This window comes from Canis lupus, chromosome 19 (assembly GCF_003254725.2).
Source record: "Canis lupus dingo isolate Sandy chromosome 19, ASM325472v2, whole genome shotgun sequence".
Classification (NCBI taxonomy): domain Eukaryota; kingdom Metazoa; phylum Chordata; class Mammalia; order Carnivora; family Canidae; genus Canis; species Canis lupus.
Window position 1 is genome coordinate 46,854,051 of NC_064261.1, and position 26,668 is coordinate 46,880,718.

General features: G+C 42.8%; 1 protein-coding gene and 2 long non-coding RNA genes across 16 annotated transcripts in view; 1 reads left to right on the plus strand and 2 right to left on the minus strand.

Moving 5' to 3' along the window:
• LOC125753002 (uncharacterized) overlaps nucleotides 1-16,108 on the minus strand; it is a 31,492-nt gene extending 15,384 nt beyond the window's left edge. Inside the window, exon 1 of the long non-coding RNA XR_007403781.1 lies at nucleotides 10,984-16,108. This is a non-coding gene — a long non-coding RNA (uncharacterized LOC125753002). The remainder of the gene's footprint in view (nucleotides 1-10,983) is intronic.
• Nucleotides 16,108-26,012, plus strand: LOC118351453 (uncharacterized). The gene is made up of 2 exons (XR_004806920.2): nucleotides 16,108-16,641; nucleotides 24,445-26,012. It is a non-coding gene; the product is annotated as an uncharacterized LOC118351453 (long non-coding RNA).
• GTDC1 (glycosyltransferase like domain containing 1) overlaps nucleotides 19,151-26,668 on the minus strand; it is a 393,447-nt gene continuing 385,929 nt past the window's right edge. For 7 of the 14 annotated variants that reach the window (XM_035702025.2, XM_049097087.1, XM_025431249.3 and 4 more), the window contains 2 exons: nucleotides 24,161-24,346; nucleotides 19,151-21,639 (listed from right to left, as the gene is read on the minus strand). In XM_035702025.2, coding sequence (XP_035557918.1) covers nucleotides 21,613-21,639; nucleotides 24,161-24,346 — 213 coding nt within the window. In that variant the 3' untranslated portion in view covers nucleotides 19,151-21,612. Of the gene's footprint in view, nucleotides 21,640-24,160; nucleotides 24,347-24,956; nucleotides 26,072-26,668 lie in introns of those variants that run through there. The other 7 variants (XM_049097090.1, XM_035702032.2, XM_035702026.2 and 4 more) reach the window with 4 other exon arrangements.

Sequence of the window (26,668 nt, forward strand, 5' to 3'; positions counted from 1 at the left end):
CACCAATATTTAAACTCTGTGTTTCCTTTCTGACAATTTTCTCCTTTCTTTTTTTTTTTTTTTAAGATTTTATCCATTTATTTGTGAGAGACACAGAGAAAGAGGCAGAGGCACAGGCAGAGGGAGAAGCAGGCTCCATACAGGGAGCCCGATGTGGGACTCGATCCTGGGACTCCAGGATCACGCCCTGGGCCAAAGGCAGACGCTCAACCTCTGAGCCACCCAGGCATCCCAGTTTTCTCCTTTCTTTCCTCCTTCAGCCTATCTGTGGGGTCTTCATTTAATATGAGGTGAAAACACTGGCTTTTCATTTATTTTTCCCAAATCATTGGCTTGTGAATCCAGTCTGTCCCGGATTTTTATGACTTTCATGCTTTTGAAGATGAGGTTAGTTATTTTGTAGAATTTCCCTCGGTTTACGTTTGTCTGACGTTTCATGATTAGATTCGGGTCACAGGGTCATAGAAGTGATACTGAGTTCCTCTCAATGCATCACACCAGTTCATGCATAATTTCAATAACTGAGTTTCTTTGACCTCTTTTGACCACCATAAAGGTGATGTCTTCTAGGCTTTTCCATTATAACTTACTCCCCACCCTCTTTTGTGGTGAGGTACTTTGAAATTATATACATGTCCCATTCTTCATAAAACTAAAATTTATTTATTAATGCTGATATGGTCTCATGGTTTACTGTTTTGCTTAATATTGTAAATTCTATAAGCTGTTATCATATTACTCTTAATATTAATTTTAATACTCGAATTACAGCTGATGTAAGGCCCTTTAAGCTGGCTTCTAGGGCCTTCTCATATGTCCCCATCGTTTTTTTTTTAATACTTCATTGGTGTCTGGCACAAGTTCCAGGCTCTTCTTATACTTTTCCTCTCTCCAGCCCCAGCATCAGCCATTTCTCTAGGAAGTCCGATTTCCTTTAACTGGCCAATGGTATTTAGAAGCCAAGATCCATGTGCTATATGTGCTCATTGTTATCAGCATGTTGCTGTTTCCAGGCCCTATCAGAAGACAGAACCAGAAAGTTTATGTACACCTAGACCACATATTTACAACCAAATTTATTTCTATCTATCTATACATATCAGCCACGGGTTCATGCTGACACTTCCAATATCACATGTTTACTCCAGTTTTTTCACTTTCCATATATATAACTACCTATATAAGCCTAGCTTCCACACTTCCTCAGATATTCACTTATGTGATCAGCCTCACTTCATGCAACTAATCCCCATTCCCACTGCTCCCCACTTCCCCACACAGATGCCCTCCTATTCCTGCCCGGGCTCTGACTCTCCTCTGTGGACACTTTCTCATCTGGTTCAGGCGGATTCCTCATGCTAGAGTGCCTGTCATCCCCGAGTGGATGTTCTCCTCATCTGTCTTGGGCTCTGATCTCCTCCTCTGAGCCACTGCAGCCCCAACTCCCTACTCTGTCTCCCCTAATAGAATTAAGACTGAATTATTCAAGAAGGAGACGAAGTATCACTCAATATTTGCCATGTAATATTTGTATTATCCTTTGGTTCTTCAAGGCATAAATTAATTTATGTGTAGTTTGCATTTTCAAATGTATGTGGATTTTTGTTGTTGAGTTCTAATTTAATGGCATTGTACTCAACTCCATTTTCTAATTTCGAAATTAATCTTGTTTAGGTCAGTTCTTGTATTTGTTGAGATTTATTTCAGACTCAGTGATCAATTCAGCAAATATTCCAATTTGCCTCAAAAAATTTCATATTCTCAAACTTTTGGTTTCAAGATTCAATAGTTATCAATTATAGCATAATTTGTCCAGATTTTCTATATCCTTACTAAGATTTTTGTCTGCTTGATTTACCAATTACTGAGGTAAGAGCATTAAAACTCTTTCCACGGTAATTGCACATTTGTCTTTTTTCCCCTAAAATTTAATCAGTTTTTACTTCATGTATTTTGAATGTATGCTATTGGTTGATTATAAGCTCAGAAGTGCTATATCATTCAAGTCACTTATTTTATCATCATGAGCTGGCCACAATTACTTGTAACAATGTTTCAGTAATGGTTTTTGCCTTAAAGTGTTTTTCTGATATTAATATAGCAGCACCAATTTTTGTGTTTGTTGTTGTTTTTAAAGATTTTATTTATTTGACAGAGAGAGAGAGAGAGAGAAGTGCACAGGCAGGAGAAGCAGCAGGCAGAGGGAGAGGGAGAAGCAAGCTGCCCCTGGAACAGGGACCCCCATGCAGGGCTTGATCTTAGGACCCTGGAATTATGACCTGAGCTGAAGGCAGGTACTTAATGGACTGAGCCACCCAGGTGCCCCTGTTTTTTGTTTGTTTGTTTGTTTGTTTTCTTTAATTGGTATTTCTCTTGTGTTTCTTTTCATAAAAGTTCACTTCAAACTTCTTATGGTTTGGATGCATTTTCAGTAGAAATTATTTATCTAAATGTTTACAATTCAAACTCAATCATTTAATATCTGTTGTAGCTAAGCAACTTTAGGTTGTTTGTATATATTGTGATGTCTTCTATATTTGTAATTATTTCCATTATGTTTCGTGATTTATTTATTAATTATTTTTACTATCATTCTGTTCTCCTTCTTTCTTGCTTTTTTTGGGTCAATTGAGTTTGTATCTTTTAAAATTTCTTGGGTATCCCGGGTGGCTCAGTGGTTTAGCTCTGCCTTCAGCCCAGGGCGTGATCCTGGAGTCCCGGGATCGAGTCCCATATCGGGCTCCCTGCATGGAGCCTGCTTCTCCCTCTGCCTGTGTCTCTGCCTCTCTCTCTCTCTCTCTCTCTGTGTCTCTCATGAATAAATAAATAAAATATTTAAAAAAATAAAATAAAATTTCTTCTTATTTGGAAATCATATATTTTACTTCCATTCTTTTACTTTAACTTTGTAGGGCCCAAGGTTAATGAATATGTTTACCCTCTTTTTAACTAATACAAAAATGTAATGACACTTAAAATCTGCTTATTCTCCACTTGTCTTATTGCTGTTTTTCAGACTTTCAGATCCACTCTGCTTTAAAAGAAAGATAATTTATTGATTTTTAAATTTCTTATGACACATTCATATACATAAAAAGAAATGAGGAGTTATAGAATCATAACCTTTGTCCACTATCTAACTTAAGAAATAAAACTTTACTCACATAGTTGAATTAGCCAGTGTAGCCCTTCTTCCCACAGAAGTAACTACCATAAAGTGATGTTTTCATCTTCTTTTATGCCCCAAATGGGTACTTTCATTTTATCCAGAAAATGCTTATTTAGACTTATTATGTATTTACCACTTTATTTTGTCACTATTGCTTCTTACAACTAATTCTTGTCTGGGTTCAATTTTTTTCTTTCTTTTTTGTATTTCACCTTTTAAAAATTATATTTAAATTTAATAATTAACATATAATGTATTATTGGTTTCAAAGGTAGAGGTCAGTGATTCATCAATCTTATAATACTCAGTGCTCTGGGTGGCTCAGCGGTTGGGTGTCTGCCTTCAGCTCAGGGTGTGATCCTGAAGTCCCGGGATCAAGTCCCACAGGAGGCTCCCTGTGAGGAGCCTGCTGCTCCATCTGCCTATGTCTCTGCCTCTCTGTGTGTGTGTGTGTGTGTGTGTGTGTGTTTCTCATGTATAAATAAATAGGCATTTAAAAAAAATACTCAGTGCTCATTACATCACATGCCCTCCTTAATGTCCAGTTAGTTACCTCCTCCCTCCAACTCCAAGCCCTCCAGGGACCCTCAGTTTGTTCCTGTGATTAAAAGTCTATTATGGTTTGTCTCCCTCTCTGATTTTGTCTTGTAATATTGTTTTCCTCTCTTCCCCTATGATCCTCTGTTTTGTTTGTTAAATTCCACATATAAGTGAGATCATATGATAACTGTCTTTCTCTGATTGACTTACTTTGCTTAGCATAATATCCTCTAGCTCATCAATTTGTTTCTATGAAGAACATTCTGAGTTGGTTCTTTTAGCAAAGTTCTGTGAGTCATAAGCTTTCTCATTATTCATCTGGAAAGAAGTATTTAATTTTGACCTCATTCTTGAATGATATAGGTATAGAGTATGAAATATATATGAATATAGAATTGTTGATTGACAGCTATTTCCTCTCAACATTTTGCAGATATTATTTTACTTTGCCTATTATGTTACAATTGAGAAGTCTGTTGTCAATCTCATTAGCATTCCTTTGTAGATGATCTGCTTTAATGGGTTGATGTTTGTCCTATTTCCTCTACTAAATACTTATGAAATTTCTATTATAAGGGACTTTTTCATGTGAACCTCCCTTTGTGTATACATTTGTGGGCGTGTGTGCGTAAATTATATATACATAAATACATGTATAACGTCAGATCTATTGTTTTTATAACCTAGATTTATATCCAAGTTCATGAATTCCACGTAAACTGTATCTAATATGCCTTTAAAACCAGTGATGATATTTAACTTCAAGGGCAATATTTCACATTTCTAGAATTTCTAATTGGTTCGTTTTCAAATCTATCTGTATCTTGTTTTTAATGCGTTTATTTTTCTTTCTCTAATTCTTTAGACATTTTAAAGCTATATGTGTGACAGTCTCTCTGATTATTATTATCTCTTATTATCTGATAGTTCTGCAATTCCTGTGAGTATAATTCTGCTGTTTTTTTCTCTTTCCTAAATCTCTCAAGGTGGATTGTTACCTTGTATGTTTTGGAATTTTGCTTTTTGTTTTGTTTATTTTAAAGTTTTTTTTTAAATTTTTATTTATTTATGATAGTCACACACACACACACAGAGAGAGGCAGAGACATAGGCAGAGGGAGAAGCAGGCTCCATGCACCGGGAGCCCGACGTGGGATTCGATCCCTGGTCTCCAGGATCACGCCCTGGGCCAAAGGCAGGCGCTAAACCACTGCGCCACCCAGGGATCCCTGTTTTGGAATTTTGAATGGTGAGCTCATCTTTGATTGGCTTCAGCTGAAGCCATTTCTCTAATGCTTTGGACATTTTAAAGCTGTATGTGTTACAGTCTCTCTGATTATTGTTATCTCTTATTATCTGATAGTTCTGCAATTCCTGGGAGTATAATTCTGCTGTTTTTTTCTCTTTCCTAAATCTCTTAAGGTGGATTGTTACCTTGTATGTTTTGGAATTTTGAATGGTGAGCTCATCTTTGATTGGCTTCAGCTGAAGACATCACATATGGCCTGGGATAAGGTTGTATAGCATTAGATTTGCTCTCAGTTCTTTTCTGCTGGGACTACACTGATATCTCAACATGGAGTCTTGGAAGCCATGCAGCTTTTTTTTTGTTTGTTTTAGATTTTATTCATTTATTCATGAGAGACATAGAGAGAGAGAGAGACAGAGAGAGAGAGAGAGAGAGGCAGAGACACAGGCAGAGGGAGCAGCAGGCTCCAAGCAGGGAGCCCGACATGGGACTCAATTCCGGGTCTCCAGGATCATGTCCTGGACTGAAGGCAGTGCTAAACCCCTGAGCCACCTGGGCTGCCCCGAAGCCATGCAATTTGAATACCAAGCTCAGATGATTGGTGTTCAATCATATAAATTACATGACATGTCTATGCTTACAAATTCTCTAGGGAGGCTTATTTTCTACCTTGCGCCAAGGCTAAACTAGCTCTTTTTGCTAGTTTGCAGATTATTTCCTGTCTCCCATTTTACTGAATGAGTAGCCCTTAAAAGATACGGGATTTACGTAAGTTTCAGTTTCAACATCCTCCCTCATCTCCCTTCAGAATTTCCATGGCCTTGTTTACTGTATATCTCTGAGTATGAAAATGAAAGTGCCTAAGTTTCTGAGATATAACCATCACCTTATCTACCCTAGCTTATTTACCACCTGCCTTGTTAGTTTATATCATTACCACGTGGGCTCTCGGTTCTCTCTTCCTTTTGGTCCCTGGTGATGTTTCTTACTGTCTTGTGAAGGCAAGTACAGACCGAAGAGGGTTTATTTTATTGCATCTAGAATTTTAGTATTTGTGGTGGGAGAATTTTCAGACTATCTACACTGTAATAATCCTGTAACTGGAAGTCTCTTCTTGACATCCCATAGGCATTTCAATTTGCCACAAAGAGTTCCAGTGGGCTTCCTCACAAATCTGGATCTCCGCCAGGGTTTCCCATCTCAATTTCACAAGCCAGAAAGTCATCCTGACCTCTCCTTCTCCTTCATTGTCCAACCAACCAACCAGCTCCCTTGATGTTTCTACTGAATTTGTCTTTAATCCACTTGTTTCCATCTCCACAGTCCCTGCTTTAGTGTAAGCCACCACTGTCCTTCCCTTGCCTGTTGTGACAACTTCCTAATTCTCCTCCCTTCCAATTCATTATTTATACTGCAGCCACAGAAAATTTGCTAAAACCAATCTGATAAATTTACTTTCCTGCTTAAAATCATCAATAACCTTCTATTGCTCTTTAGATTAAAAAAAAATTAAACCTTTAATATGCCATATTTCACATGGCTTACTCATTTCCATCATTAATTCATCCAACAAATATATACTAAGCAGCTACTACTTCTGGGCATGGTACTTAGGAGTAGGCTTGTAGTGTATATAATTTGTTACAAAAAACTGAATGTCTGTATCCCCCCAAAATTCATAGTTGAAATCCTAACCTCCAATGTGATGGCATCAGGAAGTGAGGTCTTCCGGAAGTGATTAGGTCATGAGGATGGAGCCCTCATGAGTTGGTTTAGTGTCCTTATAAAAGAGTTTCCAAAGATGTCCCCTGCCCCTTCCATAACGTAGGAACACAGCGAGAAGATGACAGTCTATGAAAAGAAAGTGGGCTTTTCCCAGACACTGAATCTCACCAGACACTTAATCTGGGACTTCTCAGCCTCCAGAACAATGAGGAATAAATTTCTGTTTTCTGTTAGTCCCCCAATATATGGTATTGTTGTTCTAGCAGTCTGAATGTACTAAGACAGACTGCCATAACCAAGTGCCAGACTAGCTGGCTTAGTTAGCAGAAACGTATTTTCTCATAATTCTGGAGTTTTTGAAGGCTAGAAGTCCAAGATCTGGGTGCTGATATGGTTGATTTCTTTTGGGGCCTCTCTTGTCTTATAAAAGGTTGCCTTCTCCCAAGTCTTCACATGATTTTCCCTTCGTGTGTGTGTGTTTTATTTTATTTTTTATTTGTGTGTGTGTATCTGTGTTTTAGTCTTCTCTTCTTATACAGACACCAGCCAGATTGATATAGGGCCCCACCTCATAACTTCTTTTTAATTTAAACACCCTATCTCCAAATACAGTCCCATCCCGAGGTACAGGGTGGTAAGACTTCAATATATGAAGTTTAGGAGACACATAGTTCAGCCCATAATACTGTAGTAAATCTCACCAACCTCCATTCTCTTGGCATTTTCCTGTTTCTTCTGCTTTCCAGATACTTCTCCTTAAGAAGTGAGCTTCTCTTTCTTACCTTAAGGACTTTGCAAAGATTGTTCCCTTCGTTTGGAATGCTTCTCTCCCTGCCCCCAACTCTGCTTAGCCAAACGCTAGAGCTCAGCCTCAATGTCACTTCCTCAGAGAAACATTTCCTGACTCTCAGATTAGATTAGGTCTCTGTGTTTTGTGCTCTTCGCATCCTTTTTGTACCACTTCCTATAATTCTAATTAAATGATTAACTGTATAATTAGTGAATTTCCTTGATCCTACAATGCTATGAGTTGTTAGATGCACCATCAATTTCAAAACACTCCTAGAGAGGAAAGAAATATTACTCTATTAGTCAGCTATTGGTATAATAATGCTACATAAAAAAAAAACTACTCCAAAATTCAGTGACTTAAAGAAAGCAAGCCTTTATTTTTCTTTCATGAGCTTGTGAGTTGCTGTAATTCACTTGTATAAGACTCAGATTCCCAGCTCGGGGTTCCAGGCTGAGGGCTGGGTTCAGGTCTAATTCATGTATCTCCATGTTCTGCTTAGAATACAAGTTACCCAGCCCATGGTATCTCCTGGTGAGGGACAGAAGTTCATGTGTAGGGCATATGCAATTCCTGTAAGAGTCTCAGCTTAAAATAGGTATACTGTCATTTGCACCCATTTTCATTGTTCAAAGCAAGTGACAGCCAAACCTGAATTCAACATGTTGGGGAGAGCACCCTGCCTCCTCTAGTAGGCTACCCTGTGAAGTCACTTGGAAAAGGGCATATAATGTATAATCCTATGATAAGGAAGAATTGGAAGCAAATAATTCAATCTATCATAATTAAAGAGTATGTACATAAATTTTTATTTTGTTTACTTAAAATAGATGATCCAAATAGTTTGTCTATACAAAGATATACCACTTTCTTCTGTATTATGAGCAAATCTTCACAGTCAGAGCCTAAAGTATCTTCTGAGTCACTTGTGTCACCAGCAGTTACATACAACATTCTAGTGACCAGTCGTGTACATAACCCAGGTGTGGGTCTTGACTTCTTTAACAGTTGTGTACGTCTTAGGCATAAGAAGGAGTACTGGGGTCCCATTTGCACTTTCAATTTAGTTAAACTCAGACATTCCCCTCCCATAACTAACTCTCTTATCCCTGGAAATTAAAAACTTTTTTTCAATAAAAATCAACAAATATGTTTTAACAGATACTTGATACCTAAATGAGAATCCTTCAAATGCATGAACCTCTCTAGCTTGGAGATTCTACAATCTGTTTCCAATGTCAAGTGTACTGCCTAGTATGTGACAGGCAATTCTTTTGAGTATGTTTTAATAACTAAAGGAAACACAGGCTTATCTCATGGTAGAGACCTGTCCTTCTTAGGGGGTCTGCAAAGGACTTGAGAGTTTCTAGATGGCATTTAAATGCAAGTGTATCCTTCTCCAGTGATGAGGGTTAGCTTCACTTATCCTGTCTTATAGCTCTATCTCTAGGTTTTCCTGCATGTGTAATTACTTTCATTTCAAAGTTAACCTGGAGTATAATCCTTTGAAAGAAATTTGAAAAGACAATTAGAAATCCAAATTTAAGTTGGAAATCTACCCTGTATTGTGATAGTCGTATAAATAACTCAAGCAAGAAAGTATCTGTTTCACAAAAGATGCGATGTTAACTCTATCACACAACTCATTCCTCTTCTCAATAGCTGGTAAGTTGTTGTTGTTGTTTTAACATAAACTGAAGGATCCATCCCAATGTAACACTGGTGTGGTCATCTGAAATTACGTCTTGTGTTTCCTGAAGTTCTCTACCACAAGTGCGGGGAAAGTAACCCAGGCAGGGTGATTAAGTGTCCTTTCTACCAGGGTCTGAGTTGGATGCTAGGTATGATAGGTTCTCTCTTCTGAGGCTGTAAGGAGCATGTGAAATATACAAGTCATCTTTCCCACCACACTGAGGTAGCCTTCTAGAAGGGGAAAAAAAAACAACAAAAACAATCCAGATGACAATCTAGAGAGAGAAAGAGAGAGAGAGAAAGAGAGAGAGAGAAATGAATCAGATCCCAGAGGACTGTGCTTAAGCATAGAATTCTCTCCTAAGGCCCAAGATCATCTTCTAGGACTTTTTGACACATAAGCCAAATTTTATGCCTGATTAGCATGAGTTGATTTTCATCACTTGCAATCAGTTAGAGAAATAGAGTCCTGGGAACTGCAAAATAATAACTGTGTGAACAGCATCATGGCTAAAAACACACACAATAGTGCAGCACCCAAAAATAATTTCTGGATAACTCAAGTTCTTCATTTGTTTTGTTGAAGAAGATGAGGAGAAGAGAGATCCTTAAAAATCCCCTTTTGCCTCCCCCATCCAGTGGTTCATGCATGGCAGCTGCTTCTGCTCCTTTACATCTGTCTTGGAATTCCAGTCTCCTGTCAAGATAACCTCCTCTCCCAGATTTAACCTTTGGAACTTTTGTTCTCTCTCCCTTTCCGCCCTCTTCTCATGCCTACAGCCCCAAGGAACTTGTCTGTCAAAGCAGGACTCTCAGGGCAGGATGCACCTCAACACAAGAAACCGTTAGCAAGATAAGAAAAGACTGGGAATGTCCACGTACTCCTCATTTTCATCCCATTGCTTCCTTCTTAAAAAGCGTTATAAAATGAAAAACATATATATACACCTTAGGTTTGAGGTTATACAAATACTGTTTGACACTTTTTTTCTCACTAGCCCCACGCCTTCCATATACACGTGGAGTACCTAATAACAATGTTTTGAATCATCAAAGAAGAAATCACTGCCCAAATGAATTACTGAGTGAACAAAAAAGGAATGTATGAATAAACATAAAAACAAGACATTAAACACTTTGGGGAAATTATCACTGAGAAATTCATGGTCAATAAATGCTCGATTAGAAACTACATTTCTAAAATCCAAGTCTTTCTTTTGCATACATTAACAAAAAATGAAAGAAAAAAAAAAGGACTTTGAAAGTAAAAGCAAATCATCTAAAGCCAGAACAGAGTAGCACATTTCATTTTCAGTTCTTGGTTGAAAGTTATTAGAAATATGTAAAGATACTTAAGTTGCCCATAAGGTTAGGTCCTAACTGATAGAAGTCATTCCCATTCCCAATGCCAGTGTATGCATACAGGATGCAATGAGGTATATGGGGAATGCTAAGGGGCTTCTGGGAAAAGCTTGCCTTGATTGCAGAAAAAGACTCAAGGAAGAAAATGTCCCTTCTGTGTTTGGAAAGAAGGATGTGGTAAAAAAAAAAAGTGATGGCTGGATTGCTGTAGCCCTTTTGTGAACATAAGGGGAGCAGTTGCAGTCAAAGAGAAGGGACCATATCAGGATGGAAGAGTGAAAGATGCAATCACTCTATATCTACGCTTCTAGCTGTCTGAAGTGATCATTTTTCCTTCTGAGCCATTCAGTTGACCCAGATCTTTGGGGTTTTTTGCACCGGACACAATCCAAAAGGATAGAGAACCATATAAAAGGGAGGCTGGACATTTGAGCTTGGGATTGAGAGGAGACTCACCGGCTGGAGGTTAAGAAGCAGAACCCAGCTGCTCTCTTTTGGTGGAAATAGTCTGGTGGAGCTGCTCCAGGTAGGATGGACCGGAATTCCAATGTTGTCTTTTTGTTCCTCTGTTCAAGGCAAAATTCAATCCCCAGGCCTGACTACGTTTATCCAGAAATAATTATGATTTGTTAATAAATAAATAAATACTTGTTTATATTCCTTAAATAGAACTTTAGATTCTAACAGAAGCTTAGGTAGAGGCCGAATTGCTTAAAAATGTCAAGTGTCTATGACAGAAAAATTAGCCATTTCCCCCCCAAGTTCTCCTGTATTATGGGTTTCCTTGTTTCTTAGTATTCATTCTAAGATGACTTTCATTTCTCCTAATCATCTCTTGTCCTTATTCTACGCTTTCATTTGAGATCATGTCTTCTGCGGGGTCACCGCTGTCTGCCTTCCCTATGCCTTCTTTCCCCAAATGTGGAACGAAATCAAGGCAATCTTGAGTCTCAGAGTCTCAGTGGAGACTTGGGGTTACAGATGGAGAACACATTGGAGTATAAGCTTAGACTGGACTGGAGTGTCATACACTCCTTTAGTAAAAAAAAAAAAAAAATCATAATCAACTGTATCCCACTGTGGGGGATTTGTTGCTGGCTATGTTATCTTTAAGGCAATAGCTTATGTCCCTCCATCCTTTGACCATTTTCTTTTCCTCTCTGTCAAGTGTTTTGGGTTTTCCTTTGTTTTTTGGGTTTTTTTTTCGTATTTTTCTTCTTTTTTTCCGTATTTTTCAATTTCTCCAAATTTCTATTAATTTCTTATACAAATACTTCTCCATCTTGTGCTCAAAATCAAGCTTGTGGCCTACTCATGCATATCCAAGAACTCATTAAGGAGCTCTGTCAGTGGATCATCTACTTCAGATTTCCATCCTTTAAAGCACAAAGCACTGTGATAGCTTTGGAATTAGCTTTTCCTTTATATGGTACAAATTTTAGGAAGTGCTTTTCCCGGTAATCTTTGCAAGCAGAAGGGGAACAATTTAAAGATGTATCCTTCCCCACTTCACAGACACCCTGTGGGGATTGTTTTGGTTTGTTTCCCTTCCTGTCTTGTCTTCTTTCCCATCTTCCTTCTGCCCCTGCTCCTCCTCCTTTTCCCTCTTCTTTCTACCAAGCACAAAGACTGCCGTTGTAATTTATTGCCATAACCGCAATTCAAATGAAGAACAGAATATGAAAGCCAGTCTAAGGGAGAGGAAGAAACTGGTCACCATGTGGTACGCCTGCCGAGTCCCAACGCCGCTGTGTACTTAGCGGTGTGACTTTGAGTTGCTTCTTCTGAAGTTTGGGACTAAAGCTATGGTTTCCCTATATCACGAGGACGTTACAAAGATGACATTAGATGACAGGTGAAAAAAAAATGCATCTTCAACTCCCAAGGACTAACCGAGTGTGGTAGGACGGATACCAGAGAGCTGATTCCGTCAAGGGAGGGCCCAGAGAACAAGGAAGAACCCAGTTGTTGACTCTCCGTGGGGATATCTGTTGGGCAGGAATTTCATCAAAGAACAAATCACTCAGGGGGCTACCATGTTGGGGCACCAACATCAGAGCAGGGCCAAAAGCAAGGTGGGAGCTGGAGCTGCAGAGCTACTCGGATTCCTTTCATTTTATTTTGTAAAGGCTGGTGTGATCTCCGAGGTCCAGACTTAAAAGAAATCTCACCCTGCTCTCTCTGCTTTAAGGCTGAAGGAGCAAAGAGTTAATTACCTTGTTCTATTCGTCTCTCCTCCGAATTTTTCACATGGGCTTTTTTCCCTTAATTAGCCATCATGTGAAACTGAAGAATATTTATTATTTATTGTGTGTATTAAATTTTATGTCTTTTCTTCTTAATTCTTAAAATGGGTGAATTTATTACTTTTTCGTGTTTTTCCTCCTAAACAAGCAAGGTTTGTTGTTGTTGCTGCTTTTATTGTTTGTTTAGTGGTAGTCCTCATCTGACTTCTCCCTGGGTCAGTAATTCTGCATAAAGAGCAACATGAGGAAAAGCTTCTGGCATGTTTTATGTTAACTGGAAGAAGCAAATAGTTTCCCATACGTTTCTCTTACTCTTAATTCTTTTCTTTTTATCTCTTACTCAATTTAAATATGATACCTAGAAATGCCCACTCGGTATTGATTAAGTTATATGGCTTAACTTCGGGGCTCTATGGTAACTTATTAAAGTGTACTTTATTAAGTGATTTGGGTTGTCAAGATAACGTGACTATACGATGACTTACGTGCTCATGTGGATCATCGCCATGGTTCTAAGTCAGCTCTAAAGGGAACATGAAATGAGCACCTACATGCCAGTTACAGTTTTGATTATATTACCTACCACAATTCATTAGACTCATCGAGCTCCAAAGGATTTGTGCATTTAAGGAGTTGCTTAACTCGTTTAGAAATTCACTGCTAGCCAAGGTACTCAGAAGCAAAGCATGTCTAAATAAAATGGTCTTTATTTTCACTCGTCCAGTATGTAGCATATAATGATGCTTATACATAGTCTCATTTATTTTATGTATCCATGGCTTGCTTCTCGACTGTTAATGTCTTAAAAGCAAAGAATGCCTCCATTGCCCTTTCTCTGTCTCCCGCAGTGAAAATGTGGGTATCTAGCACACGCTTCGCTTAAGAAGGTTGGACTTGAATGGAAAAACTGATCCACGAGTATCAATCGAACTTCACTTAAGAGTTTCCCTTAGCTGCTTAATATCTGAATGCAACAGTCTAGGTTTTACTCGGAAATGATGATGCTTTTTAAGGATTACGGCTTATGGCGCTCAAGCAATGTTGAGTTTTGTGATGAGCCTCTTCTATTGCACTTCTAGGGTCTGCTCTCTTACCTCCTTTCCCTATACTTTCTCCAATTTTTCTTCCCTTTATCCCCCGTGTTTCTCGCTTTTTCGTACTGTCTCTTTTACTCTGTCCACTTGAGCTACTACTTAAGAAAAAAGAGTCTGGCATTTTCTTCTTTTAACTCCAAGGAAAACAGGCCTGAGTATATCTCTTTAACATAAAGACCCAGTGGATTCATTATTTGGGAGAGAAAAAAAAAAAAGTCTGACCAGAGACACAATAAATAGACTTTTAAAATGCAACAATTAGACAAATGTAAAAAAAAAATGTTATGTATAGATCAGTTTGCTTACCGGGCTAAAGTATTCTTAACGTTCTTGATTATATGTAAGTAAGATTCTTGGTTGATAGAATTTTAGATTAAAGCTGCTAAAACTAAAATGTTTGAGAAAACAGTTATCATTAAATGCACAGAGAAACCACTTTATAGAGTACCCGTGGAACACTCAACTGAGAAGTAAAACATCCAGAACATGCCCAGCTCTTTGGGAGTGTGTTTTCATATTTTTGCACGTGTTTGTCTATAAAAGCATTTCGAGGGGTAGCTTTTTACTGATGCTACCTTGCCAAAAAGAATCAATCCAGCAACCATCGTCTGCTAATACGTGTTTTTAATCACATTTTCAAACTTTATCAGGACATCTGAGTTTTTGGTTCCTCCTCCTTGAGAAAGAGAACTCATGGCCTAAGACGCTGAAGCCACCTCTGGCCTTCAACACAACGTCAGGCCCTGCACTGGAGGCTCAGTTGCTGAGTTTCTCTAGCTCGTAAGGGAAGGGAGCATTTCTCACTAGATAACTTGAGTTTGTAACTAAAAAAACCTCCAAACCTGCTCATCTATGGCAAGTAAGTGTACTCCCTTTGTTACAGGGTATGCAATTAGATGCATTCGAAATAAAAGGTAAGTTAAATCCGAAGTCCCCATGACAAGAACGTACTATTTTAGAACAGGGAGTGTCAAGTGTTGTTTTTCAAACCAGAACCAAAGGGTATTTCACAGGTAATTTCTCAGGGCTGATGTTAGCTAATTATTAGCTACCATCCCCGGCCTCCCATTCTAAGTGACTATCTCCTGGCAGAAAGACACAGCTAGGAGTGTTTTGTTTCATTTGTCCTTGGAGTTTTTATCAGCATCAAGAAAGTGGACGGAGCCAAAGTTAGAAGAATTCTGGAGCTAAGCAAAAAGCGACCCGCTTAACAGCCCCCATTAATTGGGGCTGTTACATGATTAATTTGAGAAAAACAGAAGAGACGGATTCCTTTACAACTCACAGTTGGATGCAACGCACTAAAAGTAATCCTGTAAATTACATTTTAAATCTTCAACATATTCCGAGCAGATAAAATAGTGGCATGATTGACCAAACTCCTTTTAAAAGTACACATATTACGATGCATCATAGTTATAAACAGATGGTATTTGGCCTCCTTCCTATTCTCAACATTTGGAATTTCTAAACTATGTGAATTAAACAATAATATTTTATAAACATACAAGGGATTTTGCTCACTGCTTTGTTAACATAGAAATTATACAATGCTGACATTTATTTAAATTTTAAAAAGTAAACAACAGTGTGCATTGAAATAAAGCAAACTAAAATCAACATAGAGAAGTATGTTCTGTGTGCATATTACCTACAGTGGCACTGGCCTTCCTAAGGAAAGACATAATAGGTTGGAGAACAAGTGGTAGCTGAGATGGGCCTAATCCTTTGTACTCCACAGGCTCATTTAACACCTCTCTGTAAACAACGGATATTTATACCATAATTGGTTATTTGACCATCAGCGTTCATTTACTATGTAACCTGCTATTATGGAGTTAAAAGAAGTTCTCCTTCATTGGCTGTCAGCTTTCATGGTAGTGAAAGTGTCCTCGCAGCTTTAAAAACACTTGCACAAACAGGAATCGTTCTGACACTTGTACTCATAATGAGAAACATGATCATCATATCAATAAGCGTGTATCTTTTCTTGGGGGGGGGCAGATTATTGCCAGAAAGAAAGGGAAATATATCAGATCTTAATGTCATTTCCTGAGATACTTTTCTAAAAAATTACAGCTTTAACCCTTTCGCTACATGTTGAAAGGGAGACCCATCTGCTGAGTCGATGTGCAAAATAGAAGGCACTTGGGTTTTCAAACACTGTTCCTGGATTTGCAAAGTTAGGCTGTGATGAATAAATAATGAATCAGATATTTCAATCAGTTTTATGATTTTTTTTCCAAGGCCCTGATTATCATTGTTTACAGACAGTGTGTTCTCCATGCACTTCCCAAGTGCTCGTGTTCAGCCTTCCAAGGGGAGGCTCCTGTAGGCCCACCTCGGGGACCTCGGTGCACCCCTGGGCTGCTTTTCTCACATTTTAACCAACCAACCCGCCCACCCGCCTCATATTTGCAAGCCTGCACCTCGAATAATATCTCCAGCAGCGGGGGGGGGGGGGGGGGGGGGAATCCTGGGAGGCAGATGCCACGTCAGGTCACCAGCACCCCAGGTGAGGGGCTCCTGTCCTGGGGGCCGTTAGCGCGCGTGGTGTGTGGGGGGCACCAGGCAGGAAACACGCCGTCCCGCCTGGAATAGGCGAAGCCCGGGACGAGGGGCACTTCCCTCCCTTATGCACGTGAGTCTAATGTCTGCACCTGATCAACCCGAGTGATGCACCGTCCCAGGGCGGGGAGGCTCCCGAGAGGAGGGGAGGGCGGCCCTCGGAGCTCCACCGCCAGGTTTCTCAGAAACTTCATGCGAGTGAGCAGGTGAGCGCAGGCCAGCCGGGCTTGCGCCCCTTCTCCTGCCCACTCCGCTCCTGCCGTGTCCCCTCCCGGCTCCGCCTCCACCCCCAGGGGGGTCCCGGGAGGGGTGCGAGAGGCGGGGGCGCAGGGGGCGCAGGGGGAGCGGGCGGGGGCGCAGGGGGCGCAGGGGGCGGGGCGCAGGGGGAGCGGGCGGGGGATGCAGGGGGCGCAGGGGGTGCAAGCCGGGGCGCAGGGGTAGAGGGCGGGGGGCGCAGAGGGCGCAGGGGGCGCAGGGGGCGGGGGCGCAGGGAGAGAGGGCGGGGGGCGCAGGGGGGTAGGGGCGGGGGCGCGGGGGCGCGGGGGCGCAGGGGGCGGGGGCGCACTCCGCGGCCGGCCCGGCTCCCCCCTCGGGCTCTGGCTTCGGGTGACCTTCCCGTTCGCAAGGGGAGGGGGCGCGGCGATCAGTCCCCCTGTCCTGGCTCCGGGCGTCCTCGCGGAGGACAGACGGGCCCCCCCTCCCCCGGGACGGCCCGGCCACCCGGGGAGGCCACTTGGGTGCCCGTCGGGGCGGGCAGGCGGGAGCAGGGGCGCCAGCGGGGCAGCGCGGGAGTGCGAGCGCGCGGGGCGGGGCGGGGCGGGCGGGGCCGCGGGGGTGGGGGTGGGGGCAGGGGGCGAGGGTGCGCGCGGGGGCTGGAGTGGGGGCGGGGGCGGGGGCGGGCGCTGGGCGGCGACCCGGTGACCTCCGCGTGGCCCTCGGGCCGGGTCGCTGGCGGGGCGCGGTGCGGGGCTCGGAGCCCGGGGCCGGGCGGGCCGGGGCGGCCGGGGCGGGCGGGCTGGCGGGGGCGAGCGCAGGCCGGGCCGCGGCCCGACGGAGCGCGGGGAGCGAGCGGCGGGGCCCCGCAGCCCGGGACCGGCGTGCACCTGCCGTGTGGCAGCTGGCGGCTGCGGCCGAGGGGCGCTCGGAGCGCCGAGGGTGGGAACGGCCCCCCCATCTGTGCCAAGGGAAGGTGCAGGCGGCCGCGCCCCCGGGGCCTGGGGCCTGGGGCCTGGGGCCGGCTCGCAGCTGCACGCTCCAGGACAGGCGCTGCCGCCCAGCTCCTGGGGACCCCCCCGCCCCAGGACCATGATTACTCTGCTCCAGCACATCTTGCTTCCTCAAAACTCCATTGCTCATACTTTTTAAGTCTCAAAATTTGGTGCTTAGAGTGTTGCAATTCACGATCTCCACCGAAATCCTACGCTCGCGCGCACACAGACGCGCGCACACACACATTTTGTTTTTCAGTTTTGTGGATTCTTTTTTTTTTTTTTCTCCTGGCCTGTTATCACAGCCTGGGAAATGCAGGGGAAGAGCCAAGCCGCCTGAAAGGCAGGGAACAAGGCAGCCAGCACCAGAGAGCACAGGTCCCCACCTTGGCCCTGCAGCTCCAGGGGAAAAAGGGGAGAGGTGTGTGGTTCCAGGACTTGGCTGTCAAGGAGCATCCCAGAACCGGCGGTGACCCCGCAACAGCCGGCCTTCTCCATCCATGGAGAAGTGTTGAGTCCAGCATCTACTCACATCACAAAGCTCTAGTTCTGCGCCCCCCCCCTTTCTGACCCTGCAGTTAGGTGACCTCTGGGGGCCACCCTGTCCCACCGCCAGGTCCTCTTCTGTGTTTCTTCCCTCCGGTTGTTGCGTTACCTTTAGACATGGACCTTCGCCTCCTTGTTGGGAATCTGTTTACTGATAGAATTGATGCAGCAGGTGGAAGGCAACAAGGCCACCTTGTTGGGTCATCTTACGCATCTTCCTCTCTGTAGAGGATCTTTTTCCATTTTTTTTTTCATTCGTATTTTTCGCCAGGGTCATTCCCACCCCCCCACCCCCCAGCATTCTACAATTCTTTTCAAAGTGTCTTTTCATGTGGTTCCAGAGAGGTGATTTGCCCACACCCCAAATAACGCTCTCTGCGCTCAAGCTCCAGAGCTGCATGTCAGTGATTCTCAAATAAATACCTGCTGATCCATACCTTCAGTTTAAATGATTCCTAATGTTATCAGCCCCTCAAATGCTTGAACCCAGAATTTTGGGGGACTGGTTGCCAGCCACAGGACAGTTACCCTCAGGGTGGGGACACGGTTAAGTTTCTGCCCTGGTCTCTTCAGTTGCAGAAAGCACAGAACCTTCCTTATTTCCCACCTTCCCCAGAAGTGGTAGTTAGTAGTTTAGCAGAGTCAAAAAAGGATAGAAATCACACTAGGTCCCAAGCCCATCTCCTCTTCTGGTACACGATTAGGAAAACTTTAAAAATCTCCTGCAAGCTTCTTCTAGGCCTCATGTGCTTTGGCTCTGCCCTCCCCACCTTTTGACTTTATCCTTCCAGTAAAATAAAGAAGGTGAAAGAGCATACACAGCCGGAGTTTCTCTTTCCTTATAGCTTCCCAGCATTTGAGAGAATCATCGTGTTTTAGGCCAGTTGTTTAGTTCATGTTTTTACCACCCACCAAAGAACAGCACAGGATTAAGTTTATATTAATAAATGATGTTCATGACTAGGTTTCTAAATGCCGAAGTTATGATTTATTTTTTTAAACGGGTGGAGAAAGGAGAGCCCCTAAGCCACTGAAAATCCTTGGCTTGACACATTTCAGGGGGCGTTTTGTCCTCTTGGTTTTTTTTTTTTTTTTGTAGGTACCTCTAATTCTCCTTTGAGTGCTATCACAGTCAACTAAATAAATATTTTGTTGACTATTTACCTTTGTCCATAGCTTCAAACCCTGTGTTTATTTTAGTTGAATTTATTAAAAAAAGAAAAAAAACACCATTTCATGTTCCCCTTTCCTACTCTCTGTTTATAATTGTCCCTGTTTATCCCTCCACCCCATTAAGAGTTTCACAATAAAACCCTGCACCAAATAAATTAAAATCTGCAACTTCAGACACCCAAAGAAGAGGACGTTAATCCACTTAGTAAAATACCCAGACCTCCCCCTCTCAATTTCAGCTCTTGCTAATGTAACATTTAGTAATTGCAGCTGGCTCCTTCGGCTTTCCTCCCTCCCTTTCCTTCTGAATCACATTGGCCTTGTGTAACCTTCATTTCCTCTCCTGCCCCCCGCGTTTGTCCACGTACTTTTCTTTGACCATGTTTGTCTGTCTTTTGCTGCCTGGATTGGAAGCAGCCCATGGAGCTTTCTAAGAGCCTCATACTTTCTGATAAAATCCTGTTCTACCTCCCCATGCACTATTAATGCTTTGTACAGTTTTTATGTATCCTTCACTTAAGGAGTTACTGCTCTAGATTTTTCTGATTGATCATTAAGTTATGCTGGCTTTTGAGAGCTGCCTCCATGATCCTGAAGCAGAGGCTTTTTCCCTTGGCATGCGCTTTGCCTTTTCCTGGCAAGGACAGGCACCTCGGTGCGACTGTGATTCTTAACGTTACGATTCGAGGCTAATTGGTTCAGTTAGGCTTGTGCTATGAGCAGCCCCGGACTCACTGTTTCGGGCTCCGTGAGGTTGTCTGGTTGAAGGGTGTGTTGTAAGCACAAGATGTGATATACTGATATTGTACTTGATTATCAGTTTTCAAAAACAGCTGCATGCTTTGAGATCTGTGTAAGGAAATATCAGAAGATAATATACCATTGGTATTTATTACTCTATAATTAAGGATGTGTCAGTGTTTCCTTTGAAAAAAAACCCCTATTTTCAGAAATTCATATCTCAGGCATAAATTTCCCTATGAATTACAGTCTAATACCATATTAGAAGGATCTTCTTTTGCAGTTATCCCTCCCCTTCCTTTTCTTTCCGGGGAAATAAGTTTCAGGATGTAATTTCTGGGTTATCTATTTGGGATGAGAGGAAGCACTCCTTTGCTTCACAAGTAAAGGTGCTCCTGCGGCCCATGCACCTGCTCCCTCTGTCCTCGGCCCTTTGCAACCGGTGAGATCGTGGGGGCCGCACGAAGGGCCAGCCTTCGATGCGTGGAGGACCGTCACCGCCGTATGTCATCAAAGGCCACAGGGAAGGTTCGGCTGTCCGAAGGCTTGCACGTGCCACAGTCTGAGATTTTCAGTACCGGGAATGGATTCTTGTACATTCTTCCCCTTGTGGCCACTTGGAATACAAATGCGACCACGAGTGACACAAAACCAGTCTATGGACAGGTCCTGGCAACTGATTAATCCACATTCCCTCTGCTGGTAAGGGCAGCAGGAGGAGGAAAGAGGGGAAGAGGGTGGAGAGAGAGCTTTGCCTCTTCTCCTCCTTTAAGGGATGGTGGTCTCGACCAATTGGACTGACTTCTGCCCGAGGTTGTTCTAGACCTGCCTCTACTGGCACGGGAGCCACGGCAACTCGGCTTCTTGTTAGGGCCTCAGTCTCCCCACAGGCTTCAAAAACAAATGCTGACCAGGAAGGCCAGGAAAGTTACGGGTATAAGGGCAGCTGAGTGGAAAGACCACAGGGAGTGGCAGGCCCATGGTGGCTGTTGAGGCCTGTGCAATAATAGTAATAATCCAGACACTTAAAACATTGGCCTCACGGCATGGTCTCTCATGCCTCTTTTTAAGACCAGCCATGTGGGTCATGAAGCATCCCCCTGCTACCCTCCGCACTCCCTTGCCTAGGGGTCCAGCAGTCATGCTCACTGACCTTGGTGCTTCCTGAAAGACACACGGGTGACGGGGACATTATCTCCCATGGGAGGGAGGCTTATACAACAAGTCTCTGTTTCTACAACATAGTCTGGCTCCTAAGTGTGCCATTATAGGATCCCTTGGTTTTCTCATTGGGGAAATAATGGAAATATTAAATTTTTAAATATAAAGGATTTCAACTTCTTGGAGAAAGGTATCACACAAGCATTCCCAGAAGTGGCTTCCAGCACATCACCTTAGGTCCACTGTTTAAATGCAGTAATTGAGGAGAGTAAAACAAAGCCTCTTAGATCATCTCCCACGAATCATCAGTTCCTTCTATCCGTTTATGAGAAGAATTATGATCCTGTCTTAGGGTTGAAACTCATAACCATAGAGCTGCAAGAGAGAAGAGGGAATCACTTAGGTAATGATAATAGGAGGATCCCTGAAGACACTGACCCCAAATTCCACTGTAGCAAAACGGGCTGTAGGGTGAGCAAGGGTCCCACTCCCTGAAGTCATACGTACCTCCTATGCAGCTAGGGAATTCCAAAAACATGAGGGAAGAAGCTCCTTCTCATGGATTCCAAGGAAGGACAGAGTTGGGCAACTGACCCTGTCACTGAGGAAGAAAGGGAACGGGCACCAGTACGGGAGGCGGGGAGTGTGGTTAGGAGCTCAGACAGCTCTGTGCTGCACCACACAGCTTGAATTTTCCAGGATGTCAAGACTGGCTCATGTAACATCTCCCTTTATCTTCTTCTCATTATCTTTCAAAAGGGAGTTTACAGAACTATGGTTTTCCATGTTGAGTTTGTAACGTTATAGGAATTAATGAGAAGTGGTGGTCAGTAGCCCCAGGAAAAAGGGACCCAGGGATCATCAAGTCAGCCGTTTTCAAAGTATGATTTGTTTCAGGATTCAGGGTAAGTCCTGGGCTCCTGGTTGAGGGGAAAGTCTTCTCATGCAAAACTGGCAGTTAGGGCAGTTTCTCCAACCATCTGAAGGGAAATGGTTTTCTGACCAGATCAACAGTCTAGAGTCAAGGAATGTTAAGGAAGGCAAAGTAGGAAAACTAACCAAAGTATTTATAGCTCTTATCAGAAGACATATCCAATAATAACATGTAAGACATGTGAAAACTCAAAAAGTACAAATGGCCTTTGGGTAGGATGACCCCGCTCTAGAAATAAGCCAGCAGCCACTGCGAGAATGTGCCTCTCCCCGTTACGTGTCTATAATTTCTACTATCACTTCTCTGACTTAACATTTATTGTAAATTTGGTGTAAACCCCCATGGTTTTTGTTGTTGTTGTTATATCTTAATCACCAATTTACATAGCTTTGAGCAGCATGTAGAATTATTTGCGTGTTTTTAGACTTTCCCAGTCATATTTTAATGAACAGCACTGAAGGGAGGGTCTGGTATATAGAAGCCATTAGTTGTCCCATATCTCAATTCAGATTTTAAAACGAAACCTGTCAGTGGTTTATAATATACCCTCTTCATTGTTAAGCATCAAGTCTGATACCAAAGACCACCCAATTCACCACTGAAACAGAAAGGCACTCAGGGCGATACCTGTCAATAGTCAATAGAAGAATGACACTCATAGGATATGTCAACATTAAGAGACAGCAAGGACTATCATTTGAAAACTGATTCTATCACCCGCAGAAAGTATCTTGAGACTTAACTGAAAATTTTATTGTGGCTCATAATATTTCTGGGTAGCAGATGCTTTCTCAAAAACAGATTTTACTTTTAAAAATATCAAATATAATTAACACCTTCAACATAAAATGAAATCTTTGCTTCCAGATGCATTTCAAGGTGTTGAAATGAATCTGTACAGCCCTCCACGGCTGCGAGTTTCCATCGGCTTACTGATTCTGCTGCCATCTTCATGTGGCGTGTCTACAGACTTGAGAGCCACAGCAGGGCATTGAAACCTAGCCGTATCTGAAGGCTGCTTATTAAATCACGAGCTTTTTTTTTGAGAAAGGTCTCCTGACCCATGCCCGATCAACACGGTTTACGTGAATAGATTAAGAGCTAGGTGCCCTGCTATTTATTACAGAAACACCTAGCCAGAAACACAGATTAGGTGAGTTCATGGCAAGCATTCCGGACACCGTACCAAGGTCTTGATAACGAGCAGACTTTTAAAACAATTAAAATTGAAATTGGCTTAGTGATTTATTTTAAAAGAATAAAATCAACAGAACTGACTGTTTAAAAAAAAAAAGAAAGAAAGATCAAAATCTTCAACCGCCATACTCAAAATAAGAAATAATGGGAGGGTTCGATCTCTTTATTCAAAGTAAGGGAAATAGGAATTAAAAAGTCAGCTTGTATTTGCAATTATCCTGTGACTTCAATGAAACATGGGTTAACTTAATAACATCCCATCCCACCGTATCATGGATTTGAGGAGCGCACGACGCACAGACACGCACACACTTCAGGTTTTCAAATGCTAAGAATTACACATTTACGGAGCTCTTTATTGTTTATGTGCACTAATACCCAGTCTGACAGCGCAGTTTTTAAGAAGGGACACCTTGAATGTAAATTTTTATTCTAGAAGGAATACAGCTAAAGGCAAAAGCTGACTTGAGTTCATGGGCATACGGGGAAAAAAACCTCCATACACAGGTAACTTTCAACCACATCTTCTACAAAATGGGAGACCATTATTTTCAGGACAGTACAACCCAGTAAACTAAACACCGTTTCCTGGCTGTGAGATTATATTATTATTTTGAGAAGACATCACTGTGACATGGCATTCTTCTGACTGAGGCCAATTTACTGGTCTAGTTCATCTCATTCGATGATAAACCCTGGCCAAAGAGTCTAGGAACCTGTCAGGCATATTTACATCTTCACGTGTGCACTTCAAAAGGAGCTCACCTGAGAGATTCCGGGTTCCCCAGTCTCAGACTGGAAGGCACTTCTGAAATGATCCCTGAGCCCTTTGTTTTTTGGGTGAGGAGGTAATCTGTTCAGTGACTTCCCCACAACTGATAGGACTCGAAGCCAGTGCTGCGATGTCCCACCACGCGTTACGGATCTCACGCTGCTTGCGGAGAGGACTATCTGCAAAGATAGGGCTTGTTATTTCTGCTTCTTACTCTTCCTGCTTTTAAATTCCCAGGCCCGATGGATTCTGAATTCCTCCTTTCTTTGACCTGCAGGACTGCCTCTATCCTGAGGCCTCCATCTGGCTCCCTGACCTCGATCTGTTTCCTGCTGACGATTTTGCCGCCTGTCAAATGGGCCCCCACTGGACTTCTGAGTCATCGCCTGCTCTATCTCGGATGCCTGCTAGACCACTCAGTCCTTCTGGAAGCCAGAAGGCCGCGCTTGGCCCCTGTCTTCCCTCCTCTCCCTGGCTGTTCCCCACTCTCCGCAGTGTATAAAAGTTATTCCTTTCAAAAGCTAGGAAAGTTACAATTTACCTGTCAGTAAACAGAAGATGGTTTATCAACAGACTTTACCTTAATGACTACAAATGTTTACCTCCTGCTTTCCAGAATGCAAAGAAAATCTTGGAAATGTCATAATATCTTACAAACATTTGCAAAACAGATCCTCGTACATCCGGAAAAGAGACAATTGTATTCGCTGTCTCTGACACAAGGAGAGAGCGTTCGGTGAGAAACATACAGAGACATGTACACTCTTACACATAAATGAGATATGCTAATTAAAAATTGCAGTAGGCACTTTATTAAAAATTTATTTTACAATCTAGCTGTTCCAAAAACATCTTTATATCAACAAATACAGCAGCTTGACTATTGGAATCACAAGTGATTTATCTTGAAAAGATTATATTTGTAGCTGGATGCAAATATTTTTGAGGGAACCTTTATATCAAAATCATTGCTTTGGTAGAGGTATTTTGATTTCTCTGGGTTTTTTTATCCCCGGGGGCGGCGGGGGGGGGGGAGGAAAAAAATTAAAATAAAAAATTAAAGCAAGTATCTCAGTGTTCATTTTCTGGGCGAGGTGGCCCCACCGAGTGTGTTTCCCATGTTTGTCCGAATGACAGCTGTTTATCTCGCAACTTTAAATCCGTGAGATGCCAGTGAGACTCAGTGAGTCATGGGACTACCTGCCGGGTCCCTTATCAAGACCCTCACTTACAGCCCCCTGGTGCCGGAGCATCGTCCCTTCGCTGGGATGACCGTGCTCGAGCCCCCCGGCCCCCGCTCACGCCCCGGCCCAGCGAGGACACCAGGAGGCTCCACGACAACCTGGCAACCTGGGCAGAAACCCAGCCAAGCGCGAGCTTTTGAAGCTGCAGTTTGGCTGCCATCGCGTCGGCAGAAAGAAAGAATTCAGGCACCATGTCATCCAGTACAAAGGATAAAAACGGATTCAACCGGAAATTCAATGTGGCACCACATATGGGATACATGAGTGCGGTTATACAACAGGCCACATATTTTTTTTTTTTTGAACAGTCTCCTCCATGTGATGCCGAGGACATGTGTAACCATTATAACGTCTCTGGGAATCTGTATTTAATTTGAGTTGGGGTGGTGGCAGGGATGGGAGATCTGAAGCCGCCACAGGTTTGTGGCAGATGGCTCTGTGTCAGCTATGACAAGCAGCCAGGCTCAGCTTCCTCTGCAGATTTTCTTTTCTCTCTGATCAGGTAAATATGGGCACACTCTGGAAAGTTCTACAGATTCCGCCTTAGGCTGCAAGTTTGTGACTTAGCCCCATCTGTCACAAATCTTCCCTAGGTTCTGTTGTAAGCAGAGACCTGAATTTCCCATGTAGGGCTGCCCAGGAGAAAGGAGTCGTTTCGCCCTGCGAGGGGGAGGGAGAGAAGAGAAAGCAAGGAAGGAGCATTAACAACCCAAAGACTAAAGCATGCTCAAAATTCATATTGCAAATTTGCATAACTTACGTCAATTAGGTTTCAAAAAGCCACCAAGTAAATGGTTCTCGAGTTTCATCAACCCGGGAAATCCCAGTTTCTGATTGGTGTAAAGTGGAACTGTATTCTCCACCGTAGGGGAAGGCTCCCGATTTTTCGCAAATGGGTGCCTTCCACTGCACACATATTCCCTGGTTTATGTCATTGGGCGGCGGCTATTCCGAGTTTATCATCCAACTTTTCACTTTCATAAACACAAGATACACAACACTCTTAACCCATGTTTTGGCCGATGCGAATCTTACTTTTAAGTGGTTAAGGCACCAGAGAAATGCCTTTACTGTTACGTGTAGAAAGCACTTCGAGATTACCAACAGGTTTATATTTATTATTTCATTATAGCAGTACCTCGGGGGGGGGGATGCTATTAAGAATTTGGGGGGGGGGGGGAATTCCTCCGGGTTGACAGATGAATCATATAGAGAGGTTTAGAAGTTCACCTAGAGCCAGGCTGCAAATGAGTAGCA